The 13,498-nt window shown below is 44.2% G+C and overlaps 1 protein-coding gene across 1 annotated transcript; it reads right to left on the bottom strand.

The window, feature by feature from the left end:
• Positions 1-585: 585 nt before the first annotated feature.
• Positions 586-2,490, bottom strand: LOC124665819 (acyl-coenzyme A thioesterase 13-like). The gene is made up of 3 exons (XM_047203191.1): positions 2,284-2,490; positions 2,066-2,206; positions 586-1,101 (listed from the first exon to the last, which is right to left on the bottom strand). The coding sequence occupies exons 1-3, from the start codon at positions 2,488-2,490 to the stop codon at positions 943-945; spliced, it is 507 nt and encodes a 168-aa protein (XP_047059147.1). The 3' UTR covers positions 586-942.
• Positions 2,491-13,498: the final 11,008 nt, after the last annotated feature.

Genomic DNA, 13,498 nt, shown 5'->3' with positions numbered 1-13,498 from the left:
CCAGCTTCTCCTACTTCGAGTTCCAGGAAGAAGACAACATTCGCACTGGCACCAAAGGGATCTGTCGTGACGAGAAACACTTGCGGATGCCCCAGATGAAGATGTCACACCGTAACACCGCCATCAAGCTGCGGTGGTTTGGCGAGAAGAGCGGTCTCGTCCTCTTCACCATGGGAAGACCTAGCGGGCACAGGGGCACCTTCGTGTTGAACCTCCACGACGAAGTCGTCAACAAGGTCGCTGATGACGGTGACTCGTGGAAGAACTTGCTTGGGTATGAGATGGACATGGCGGCCTACCTTGCCTTCTCCTCCGTCGATGGACGGTCACTGCTGGAGAAACCGCCGATGCCGAGTGTTTGGAGGTTTGCCCAGTGTAGAACCACGGGTACTCGGTATATAACCTATCGTTAGAAGAAAACCTCTGTTACGTCAGTGTTTTCAGCCTGTTACGTACCTGAAACCATTAGTCACTTTTGTTTAGGGAGGGTTGTCATATTTTCTGAACAGAGATTTCAAGGCACTGGAGGCCCTAATTTCATTCAGCTCAATTGCACCATACAATGTGTATTACAAAGTTCACGCATACAAAAAATTCTACAGTTTATATATGCTTTGAAATTTGTTTGCGAGAAATACAAGTAACAATTGTAAAGCTCAAACTCTAGTTATAGTAAACTAATTGTGTTTCATGGTGATAAATTAAGTGAATTGAGCTAATGATGATCACTCGAGGAATTTAACACGGCTAAGGGTGTTCATCAAAGGTTGTGAAAGAGCCCGTCAAAATCAGCATATTCCAAACATACGACAAGCGCTACCATAATGACCAATATAGGTAATTGGTTAGTTTTGAAAAAAATGACTTACGGACTTCTAGCCGATTTAGGACGGTGTAAAGAGACCAGTTATGAATGCCCCTGAATACAGCACAACAAGTTTATCATAGCTTGCTTCCTTGAGACCCCTTTGGTCTGGAAGTGGTCATCCACTGCCGTCCAATCGCCACTAGCTCGCCGGTCTCCTTCTTACGAACCTCTGTCGTCACCGCTGTCATCCTCCCTTTTCGGTCCACCACCCTCCCATCCATCTCCACTTCGTCCTACAAACATTTCAGCAAGTTTTCACTTCAGTTTTGTAAAACCACACTTGTACACTTGCATGCGCGAGAACAAAAAAAGCAGCTAAAACCTGAATTTCTGGATTTGTTTTAACAGCTTCTTCTATATATATAATGCAAAGTCAGAGCTCCTGCCAGTTAACCGTCAAAACAATCCTGATTTTCTGCAACTTCAAAAAATGGAACTTGATGGAAACTGAAAAACGTCTGAATTGGAATGCTGGCATGTGGAACTAATACTTTGTTTGGACCGTGATGCGAATGTGCCCTTAAAGCTCAGTGTGCCGCGCCTGAAAATGCCACAGCCTAAATTTGTTTGGGAATATCGCTTCTATGGTAACATAACCGCTACACTGCGTTGCATAAACGACAGAAGAGGAAACAAAACTGTGCAAGTCTTGGTGGAGAAACCACCATTGCATTGTCTGTGGCCTAAGCCTAACTATTCAAAGAAGAGATTGTAGAGTAACTTTGTTACAAGAATAAGAAATTGTTGAAAGCTCACAAAAAAAAGCATCTATGGATGGATACTCTAATACGACTTCACAAAGCACACGTTGAGAAGGAATAATTGACACGATTATTTTGGCCCAAAAAGCAGCTTTCCTGGAAAGACCAAACTCGCCTAATCCAGTTTTATATGATAATCCGCCGCCCACACAACCTAATCGCCGCCCTAAACCCCTAACAGTGTGATGTAAGTAATGTTCTTTCTGAAGTATTTGATTATGCGTAAACATCCCTCATAATCAAATTAACAGTTTATCACTTTCTGGTACTGACAGCCTAGATTACCGATAGAATATAATGATTAGATATGTGAAATTGCTAGCTGAAATTGGTCGTGGCTATCAACATAACGAGCGCAATAATACCTTTTATCCTAATAGTATAAACGATTTTTTTGTTGTTGCATTTGGAGGAGGAACAGGGCAAGAGAACGCACATGGTGCTTGGCTGGTGCGAAGTAGGAGATGTCGTAGTGGACGGAGACCTTGATGATGCCCTCCACCGACATGATCGCCGCCGCGCAGACGTCGTCCATCGCCGCAGCGATCGCCCCCGCGTGCCAATTCCCCTCCGCGTCCTGCACACACGCAAAGTAGAATCAATTGCAGCCCAGCAAGAGGAAATCGATTCAGAGACAGGTGAGGGCGTGCGCACGGTGAGGTGGGCGGGCACGCGGAGCGAGCAGAGGGCGCGGCCGCGCTCCGCGAGGGCCACGCGCACGCCGGACAGCGGCAGAGCGTTGAACGCTCTGCGGCCGCCGCCGTCGCCGCCGCCTGCGGCGTCCTTCCCGATGGCGCCGGCGTCCTCGAGCCACTTGCGGGCCGCGACCGCCATCCACGCCGGCGTCGCCGGATCGCCCATGCACGCGCCGTGCGGGCGCAGCGTGCGCGGTGGTATCGTGGAGGAGCGGGGCTTGGTTTGACTCGACGACAGGGTAGACCGAAAGGCTACTTGACGAGGGTGTTTGTCTGCTATACTTCCGCCGATTTCTCGTCAAACTTACTTTTAGAGCATCTCCAACAGGCGCTCTATCCCGCGTTGTATCTAAAAAAGCGGCTGGTTTAGCGCGCGGGCGTAAAATTATGCTCCAACAGGCGCTCTATCCCGCGCTGTAAAATACAGTTTGGAGCAAAAGCGCTATGTCGTGCACTATATCTACCGCGCCGGAAAGAGCGCGCTGTATCCGTCGCACGCAGAAACAGGTACAAATTTCTACAGCTCCAAGGTTTAGAGCTTCTGCTGGAGGTGAATATGCCCTCACGCACAAAACATGGATAGAGCGCGCTGTAAAGCGTTTTTACAGCGCCAAGATTTAGCGCTCCTGTTGGCAAGCACTATTCTAAGTTTGATTAAAGGGTACGGCATTAATTTGAATTCTCAAATTCTTAGTACAGTATATTTTTACACTATACAGTTTTCTTTTAAAATACTCCATCCATTCAATTCTCACTGAAAAATTCCATTATTTCACTAATGGTTTTTCGGAAGGGTGTGCCTAGGTCTTGGTGGACCGAGATATCCTTAGAGCATCTCTAACAGAGCCCCTATTTATCGGAACCGAATACACTGAGTTTAGTCTCTCGAAAAACGAATTGCGAGCGCATTTAGGCACAACGCAGAACAGAAACCGAAAACGCAAACCGAACTCACGAAAATCAAACGTCGCGGGAAATCGATACTCGCAATTGCAGTCGATTTCATCCAATCAAGCTTAATTCATTCATAATTTACAATAATATTGGCAAAATACATTCGCATTGGACCTACATTACGTACTACGAACCTAATTAGACTAGAAATTTAGGTACCCGGAGACTATACTGTCACCGGGGCGTCGGCGGAGGGTTTATTGTCGCCGGCGGTTGCTAGGCGACGACAAGCGCCGTCACCTCGATGGCCGCCGCCTCGGAGGTGCTCCCGCAGAGGAGAGGCGGTTCGTCGGCGTCGTCGTCATTGTCGCTGCGCGGGGGCAACGACGGAAGCGGCAGCAGCGGGGGGCGCCTCCGCTTCCCCCTCCGCAGCCGCAGCCGCCTCCGCGCACGCTTGAAGGCACGGCATTAGCTCTGGCCACTTGCGGCCGGCACGCTTCCATGCGCCGTCGGAGCGCGACCACCTGGCGCGCTCCGGCTCCGCCTGTACGCCCGGCGGACGCCGACTTGACCTTCCGCCGCCGGATCGGCCACCGCCCCTACCCACGCGTCTTGCACGCGTCATTTCGGATAGCGGGGTGGTGGCCGTAGCGGCGGAGCAGCGTCGGAGGGCCCGGGATTGCTCGTCGGAGCGGAGGCAGGCTGCGGCGGCGGGAGAGGAGCGGCGGGAGGGGAGTCGAGTTTCCGAACCGAATTCCCCTCCGCGAACCCTTTTAATAGGGGCCGTGCGGGGAGTTTCTCGGGCCCCTGAACTTCCGATTCGGGCCGGCCCATGTTTACGGGCTCTGATCGTTGCGCGTTTCGGCCCGAACCCGTAAATCCGCGGAAAAGTTCGGTTCCGGTGGGATTTACGGGCTCTGTTAGAGATGCTCTTAGGTCTTAGTCCATTGGCCCTTGCATATATAATATATTCTCTCTGTTCTAATTTAATTTTGATTTTATGATAAAATTTTGTTCCATAATTATTTACCTTCTAGATTTTTATTTAACAAGATCACAAAAAAGAAGCAGTTTTACTCTCTCTATTGGATATCCGTACTTTTAGTGAAGTTTGGATTGACTAAAGTAGTAACTAATTTATCTAATTTTTGCTAGGATGTAGACTGAATTAGATCGGGGAGAGAGTATTCTCTAGCCTCCACCTGATCCTCTTGTGTTTGTTTATTGTCGGCCTATACTCTAATGACCTTGCATTTCTATTTTATGGGCTACTAGTTCCTCGTTGAGAAATAGGACGAAAACGAGAGCTATGATATGCAGTGCGTATGGGGGTGCCGAACACCCCCGACTTGTTTTGTGGGGCTGCATCCCATTAGTTAATTTATTTTTTCTTTTTCTTATTCTCTCTTTTATGTTTGTTTTCTTTTACAATTTCGTTTTTAAAAGTTAACACTTTATTGAACCAAAAGGTATTTTTTGAAAAAATATAACAGTTTTAAAATATCGCAAAATTGAATATATTTTAAATTAGATTTTTTTCAAATTGGATCCTTCTGACGCTTTGTGATGAGTCATATGCTTGGCATAGGCCGGCTTCACATTCTCTTTTGCAAGGTTTTTAAGGATGTTGGAGTCGCCGCTGCATCATGCCAACGATATTTTTTTGGGAGGCAACCTCCACGAAGACCTTCGCCTTGTTTATACATGTAGGTTGTGTGTGCAGCCACGGGGTTGTTTACCTTCACGATGGTCGTGTTTCATGACAGTCGGTGAGGGGTGTCGCGATCTTAGGCTGGTTTCCTGCTAATTAATCGGTCAAACTATCTTCTTAATTAATGAAAATGGCAAATCTAGGGGTCCTTTGCCGGCCTTATCATCCTTATCTGTGCGTTTCCAAAACAAACATAACAAAGCCTAGGAGTGATATTTTGGAACATGGGAGCGTACGCTCCCTTTATTTTGAAATACATGTTAGACATATTTTAAAATGTCAAAAAAATTGAAACAAAAATTTCGCACGTACATGTTCATGTGCTACACGCTCACAAAGTTGTTTCATGAAAAATCGACATGTCATGTGGCGTGTGTAAAAAAGTCAAAATTTGGTGTTGAAACAAAGACTTGTTACAAGATAAATTTTCTCTTTTTCGCTTAGACTACAAAAAATATCATTTTTTCGTGAAACTTGACGAATACACATATATTATGAAGATGTACATGTAAATTTTTTGTAAATTTTTTTTAACACTTGGAAATATGTTTTCATGGTAGAGGGATCATACGCACCCGGGAGCCGAATTGAGTTTCTGTGGAATCATCTGCTTCTTTACAAAAGCTGAACTCATAGCCCTTCAAGATCACAATCACCTTGTACCTAATGTGGCATCTCTGGATGGAGATTTTTGTATCGTTTTTCTCTGGGAGTTATTTTCCGTGAAGCTGCATCAAAGAAGTCCCACATTAATGGTCAGCTGGCGCTCTAGCAACAAACTAACCATTATGTTGTGACAATAATATCTCAAGGTCGCAGCAAATCTTGACGAAATGTCCCATGCTCGAACATATATGTGGTCTATGGGTATATTTTACACGGCCATTAGTGTGTAATATGAGAGCATACTTTATTTTCTGAGGACTGACACGCTCTAATTTATAACTATTTTTTCGAGAAAGCGTAGCTATCAAAGTTAATGATAATGTTGGTAGACTTTCACACAATAAAGTTTTAAGGCGAGGCAATCCATTATCACCTATATTATTTAATAATGTTTATTTAATAATGTAACTGATATGCTTGCTATAGTCATTGAATGAGCAAAGATTGATGGGCAAATTGAGTGACTGAGAGCATATCCAGTCGCGTCCCCCCAAACCTTTTTGGGGTGCGTCGAACATTTTTTCGTCACCAGTCGCGCGCCTCAAAGCCTCCTTCCGTCCAGCACGGTCCAATACGGTGTCCGGCACCCCGAGCCCGTCCCCGCTCGACAGGGACGCTCCAGACTCGCCGGACAGAGCGAGAAGCGAGGCGGGGAGTGGTGGGCCTGACGCGTTATCGACACAGAAGTCTAAAACCCGTCTCCTACCTCTAGTCAAGCGACGTTAATGGCGCCTAGGCTTTCCCAGCCGGCAAAGTGAAGCGTCTCATCACGCATGGCTGCGTGGCCATCCGAGTCGGTGTTTATTACGGCCAAGGCCCCGCTGCCGCTGCTGTACAATAAAGAGCGCCCCCCTCCTTCCCTCTCATCGCTTCCACATTCCAATCTCACCGCGCCTCCTTCCTTCCTCTCACCACGTTCCAATGTCGTCCTCCCACAAGAATATCCTCATCGCGAACGGCTTCGAGCGCAGCAGCCTGACGGTGTCGGAGGCGTGGGCGTTGTACCGCGCGCGGTACCCTATCCCGCCGGACATGTGCCTGCCAAGCAGCAGCGGATGGAGGCTAGCCATCAATGGGATCGGCGTCTCGCCGCCGCTGGGCACCCATCGTTGGAGGGACGCGATCAGAACCTAGCGCGCGCATCTCAACGCCGAGGAGCACGCCGATCCCACCTGGGCCCCCACCGGCAACGATGACTGGTGGGCGGACTTCTTCCATGCGCAGTACGACGCCGACATGAACAGCACCGACAGCCTCATCGGCCAGAGGAACACGTGGAACAAGGAGGGGCACATCTTTTTTCGGGGCATTCCCTGGTGCACCCTCTCGGCCGTCGTCGATGGCATCCACAACAACGCCCCAAGGTTAGAGATGTCACCTTCCCCGCCGCCATGTCCTCGGGCTTCGGCGCGCTGGTGGACGAGGAGGACGTACTCGTCCTCCTCGAACTCGTCTTCCTTAGGGCGAGCGCGGTCGACGCCTAACTCGAACCGCGCCACACCGTACAGCATGCCGAAGCGCAAGGTGAAGGAGGAACCCGAGTAAGCGACGCCGCCCGTGATTCGAAGGCGCGACAGCAGCAGCATCACCATATGCGAACCAGCACGGCAGCAGCAGAGGCGCGCCAGCGACGCCCTCCTCGTTCCGAAGACGGAGGTGAAGGATAAGCAGGACGATGAGAAAGTCGTGAAGGCCACGCAGATAGCGGAGTACGAGCAGTAACATCGCCTCATCGCCAGCAGCGACGACCCCGAGGACTGCCCAAGGTTGCACGCGATGTTCATGGCATCCTTGAACAACAAGGATGCCTGGAGGGGCGACATCGACGCAGCGATCTCCATGTCCATCCGCGATGCAGGGCTGCCACTTGTCGACCTCACCAACGACGGCGAAGCTAGGCCCAGCGGCGCGATGAAGGACAAGCCCGACGAGCATGGCAAGCAGAACGTCGTCGAAGATGGCATGTACAACTTCCACCAGTACTACGACCCCTCTGGGCGCCGCAAGTACTACTAGATTAGGGTTTAGGTTTAAATTTCATCGAATTTCGTTCAAATCCATGTAATATATAGCAAGTTTGAATGAATTCAATTGTTTTTGATTAAAATTAAAAAATCTATGTTTAGGGGACGCGAATGGGAAGCGACATCCTCCAAACGCGGCAAGAAGAAAAAAACACCCCCCAAACGCCCGATCCGGCGCGATTTGGGGACGCTTTAGGGGACGAGATGCTCTGATATGCTAGTTTCTAGTTAGATACTGGGGCATCACAATTCATTGTTGGAGTCTTACATGCTAAATGAAAGCACATCGAGTAGACTTTGAAAGCGGTTGAGCAGAAAGGCAAATTACTATCTCAGAGGGGAAGATTGATTTTCATTAATTCAGTACTAACAAATATGATACTATATGGTATCCTTCTTCCATTCACTTAAAGAAGTCTTGAATCGATTGGATTATTTCCGATCAAGATTATTTTGGCAATAATATAGTGTGAGAAGGAAATGAAGTGTCGTTTGACCGCCAAAAGATCAAGGACAACTTGGTGTTCATGATCTTGAGGTTAACAACTGCTACGTAATTGGTTGGCTAAACTACTTGCAAAAGATGGGGTCTGGCAATCCATTTTGAGGAGAAAATATGTTGGCTCAAGTGAGATATCTCAGATTTATTGGAAACATGGTGATTCACACTTCTGGGCTGGCTTTATGGCCACGAAGAGATATTTTTTTCCATATGGTTCTTATATATGGTTCTGGAAGGATAAATGGTTAGGAATTACCATGCTCTGGGAACAATATCTAACTTAATAAAATATTGTGTGTCACAAAGGTGATACTTTAGCTAAGGTGTTGGAGTCCTCTCCACCAACTATGACGGTCAGAAGGAATCTTGTTGGGCCCCGGCTTGCATCTTGGAATGAATTGCTACAATTTCCTCGTCTGGCACTCGTCCATTTAACGCAAGGGGCGGATGAGTTCCGTTAGAACCTTAATGAGAAGTGAATTTTATGGTGGATTCCATGTATTGAGCATTAATTCAACCTATTGAGCCGGTAGTTAATAATAAAATTATTTGAAAGATGAAGATATCTTTGAAGACGAAGGTTTTCATGTGGTACCTTCGCCGGATGGTCATTTTAACTAAGGATAAGATTGTGAAACAAAATTGGGAAGGAAGTAAACAAATGTGTCGATCTTTTGTCATCACGATGAGACAATAAAATATTTAGTGTCATCATGATGAGAAAATAAAACATTTATTCTTCCAATGTCAGTTTGCAAGGTCCATATGATCAATCATCCAAATAGGTTCTACCTTACACCCACCACGTAGCGTTGGTAATATTTTTAGAAATTTTCTTAACAAGGTGGATCATATGTTTAAGATTCTTATTTGAGTGGGAGCGCTTGCGTTTATTTGGTCGCTATGGCTATGTAGAAATGTGATGACGTTGGGACTCCAAGAGCGCAGTGTCGTAGTCAGTGAAGTTTTTTCCCACAAGGGTGACTTGAGGTTTATATCGAACTCTCAGGGAATTGACTCGGAGTTGTCTCTTTTCCTCTTCTTCTAGCAATCCTGCAAAGTAATTTCCTTGTGTCCCAACTCCACTGTGTGGTTGTCAAGCACAAGGTTTCATATTAGTAATTGTAGATAAAATAAATAATAAAGTAAAGTAAATAAACAATGTAAACTAAGTAAAAGCAGTAAAGAGATAGTTGTTTTTAGGTTTTGTGTGTGATTAAGTAAATAAAATATTTTTGTATTTTCAGATTAAAATAGTGTTACAAGTAGAAAGTAAGATAAATGCAATGGAAAGGTGTTTCTTATGATTAAAATTGGACCGGGGTTCATGGATTCACTTGTCTACTCTCTTTTAAGTTGTAGTGGATACTAATAATTCATCAATGAGATAATATTGCTGGAACTTCAATATGTGTTTGATAAGCATTCATATAGGCATCACGTCCTAACATAGAGATGATGCAACACATCTCTCCTATACTCCACAAGAAAGGGGAAACTCCAAGCAATCTTGTACTAAGAATTAGCAGAGCATGTCTTTAAATACTTTGACATGATGTTTGAATATCAAATATGCTACCTTGAGAAAACAAGATTATCACTATTGTCACATGACAAAGATAGCACATGCATTCACTTTATCCCTGGTGAGAGGTAGCAAAGGACAAGGTAAAACCATAGTAGATCATGAAGTTGTTGTCACTATTCAATCACTAACACCATGTTACTCTACATAATACACACTTCTCCCCACACATGTTCTTGCATACAAGTTGATTAGAACAAGCACTTAAGGATATGCATCTATCAATACATCTTACACATAATAGATTCCAATCTCATATCTTAATATCATAGAATAACGATCCACCATATAGAAATTCCATATATGATCATAATCATATTAGGCAACTCATATGGTACTAAGATCTATGAAGAACAATAGAGAAATAGACCAAGCTACTGCCACAAACCCATAGTCCAGAGATGGACTACTTTTCCTTAAGCATGGTGTTGATGTGGAAGAGGTTGGAGAAGGTGGAGATCCCTCCAGCGGTGGCTCCGGTGGAGTTTCCCCCTCCAATCTTCGCTGCCGCAACCTCAGTTTTGGTTTTTCTATCTCTCGGCGGCTCTATCTTCGAGGAAACCATGGAGATTCATATATATATGTTTTCTAGGTCAAACGGAGTTCTTGGGCGAAAGAATTAGGCGAAACGGACAGTCGACGATGAAGAGAGGCAGGGTGACACACCCACCCTTACTGGGCGCGCCACCTATGCTCTTTTGTGCCTCGGTCCCTACCTCATGAGGTCCAAGCGCTCCAGATGTTATCGTGGAAATATTAACGTCCCCGAAATCTTAGCTCAATTTGACTCTGTATCGGTCCGTGAAAGTGGAAAAATACACAAAACAGGTTTTTGCTGTTCTCCAGAGTTATAACCCAAATAAAAGGGGATCATTATATCAATATAAAACATGGATATAACATCATAAATATTGCAAATATATGGAAATATGTGTTAATAAAGTACAAAGTTCATATATGCACTTTACATGCATCAAAATGACAAGGTTTTTAGTGATAAATGTACTCTATTATGCAGGTTATTTACCAGGGCACCACTTTGCTCCGTTCATGATCGTCTCTTCAGCGTATGGAGATCCGTGACCTCTTTGAGAAGGTGTCTACATGGTTGGTGGACACGACGAAGGATTTTGTTATCCAATAATTTTTTCGATAAAGAACATGTATTAATATCGCGGAAATACCAATTGCACCCAACCTCTGCAACAATAACATGCCCTAATGACATAAAGGATGCACACAGCTAAAAAAGAGAAAAGAATTACAAAAAAGGTCATGCTACAGAGATTCATAACTTAAAACAACAACACTGGCACCACCAAGACAACAGCAGAAGCTCAGCTTCTCCATAAGCGATGCCTTCAAGAAGGAACTAGTGCACAAATGTTGTCGTCGCCCGATCATAGATATTAGGTTTTCACCCTGAAGAAAGTCATCTCTCTCAAAACAATGCCTTCAACAAGAACATTGCCAGGCACAACTAATTAAGGCCAGACCTTGGATTTTCACCCTGAAAGATAAGACTCTGAACTTCTCCTGTGCAGTCGCCCCCACATATCAGCCGCTATTACAAGTCACGAATCACCAAGCCAATTCCACCTCAACACCAAGATCCGACCATTATAGCTATTCCACCGATCTCGGCTTGATGACCTTCTCCGCTAGCTCCATGATATTAACATCCAGCAGAGCTTCGAAGCGCCCCCTCTGAAACCAAACGGCAAGATAAAACACATGGGTGCGCACGATCGAAAACACCCAATCCAACAATCTTCAGACATTATTCGCACAATGAATTTCGCCGGCAGGGCCTTCCAGAAAACGACAATCCACCCAAACTGGTTGGAACAAGCATCTGACAGATCTTCAAACTTGGTCCGAGAAGAATCCTAGAACCGCCACCTTTATTCTTCGACGTGGACGAACATGCCCCCACGCCGCCATCCGTCGCCCGACGACGACGAAGGAGGTATGCCTCGCTAGCCGTCGCCACCAAGCCCATGGCGACTGCAGAGAAGAAGACTCGGCAGCAGGTTGCGATCCCCGGCCAGGAACCCGGCGGCGATGTGTAATATCCCAGGTTTAGAGGTTACAAAATGAGAGAACACCAAAGTGTGCATTGCATTCATGCATAGAAAATCCGGGGAATTTTCGCGCTTTCAAATAAAACTTACCACAGTAACTGAAGTTTCACTTGACTTGCTGGAACTGAAGTAGATCATCAAGTCAAGCGCTATAAACTTCACTGTGATCTTTGCTAAAACCTTGTTTTGGGTAGAGATGATTTGATCTATGGGCTAGATCAAATAGAATTAGATTTACAACAAACAACACCTTAAGTAAGGATCAACTACAAGCTCTTATAAAAGATCTCAACATGCCATTCCTTACAACAACATATGAATAATTATTCAATCCTAAATCAAAGAACACAATTAACTAAGAAACTATTCTATACTTATCTTATCCATGTATTCTACTAGATAAATGTTCCTACCATGAGTCACATGGTATATCTTTTCAACTACAATAATTGAATCCATTTCAAGGACATTCAAATTTATTCTTAATTAACTTTGACATTCCAACTTTGTTTCCCAACTCCTACCATTAAACCTAGAGAAAGGAGAGAACTATTCATATGCTTATATTATGCATTCAATAGAACCTAACTAAATATTTAAACCTTATACAATTGAGGTAATTGTTGATACTAAATAATGATACAAGAAATATAAGTCAAGTATCAAACCCTACTTGACCTAGCTCATACTTGATAGTAAGTAAGAACCTATTCTTCTAGTAAATATAGAAAGGCAAGTGTTGTGATCATTACAACTTGGTAATGATCATAAACCCTAGAGAACCCTACCTATTCAGGAGAGCTCAACATAAAGAGGTATACTCAAGTTTATGGACTTATACTTAATTTTGGAGAGAGACCATAATTCACCAATGAATTGTCAGGCAGCCAATACTTTGATCATTACAAATTGGGTGATGATCACAAACCCTAAGAATCTAAGTGAGTGTGTTGAGAGAAGTATTAAAGAAGAGAGATTAGTGAGGAATAAGTGGATCATGTCTAATGCATGATCTTACCTTATAAGTTGAGATGATAAGATAAACATATATATGTGAGGTATAGATCCCATTCTTCTCATGAAATAATAAGTAACTCATTAGTAATTAACCAAACCAATACTCATGCCTTGTATAGAGTAGTAATGATATTGTATTTAAACCTTGCCTATCCAAACACTTGAGACAAACCTAGCATTGCCTTGATACAACAATTCCACCTAAGTGAGGAGAATAACTCTAGCCAATTAAACATAACCAAGCTTATGCTCATACCTAATCCTAGTTGTATATCACTTGGGTGATCACTACTTAAAACCCTAGACCATATTTGAATTCCAATCCAAGTATTACTTTGGATTATAAATAGAACCCTGCCATGCCTCATGCCTATTGTATATTAGTGAAGCATCACCAAAACTATAAACCTTTTCACATAGGAATCACTTCACATAAAATATTAAACCCTACCTTTCCATCCTAGAAGACCAAATGAAGTAGTGTTCTATAAATTAAACCACCATTAGCAAATGCACTGCTAATTATAAACATAGGATCTATCTTAATTAGTTTAAGCTAAAGTTTACTAAAACCAGAGTAGTGATTATAGAACTTTCTTAACCATCCTCTTAAACCTAAGAACCATTATACACATGAAATCATGAACCAATCCATTCTCATTACCATTTAAATTAAAACTCTAACCATAAA

This window comes from Lolium rigidum, chromosome 6, assembly GCF_022539505.1.
Source record: "Lolium rigidum isolate FL_2022 chromosome 6, APGP_CSIRO_Lrig_0.1, whole genome shotgun sequence".
NCBI classification, from domain to species: Eukaryota; Viridiplantae; Streptophyta; class Magnoliopsida; order Poales; family Poaceae; genus Lolium; species Lolium rigidum.
This window is presented reverse-complemented; position numbering and strand designations above follow the sequence as displayed.

Excerpts from the sequence above, each read along its gene's own strand:
- LOC124665819 (XM_047203191.1), bottom strand. The coding sequence starts at position 2,490 with ATGGGCGATCCGGCGACGCCGGCGTGGATGGCGGTCGCGGCCCGCAAG. Across the intron at positions 2,207-2,283 it reads GCGTGCCCGCCCACCTCACC|GACGCGGAGGGGAATTGGCA; the intron begins GTGCGCACGCCC and ends GCGTGTGTGCAG. Across the intron at positions 1,102-2,065 it reads TCGCACCAGCCAAGCACCAT|GACGAAGTGGAGATGGATGG; the intron begins GTGCGTTCTCTT and ends AAATGTTTGTAG.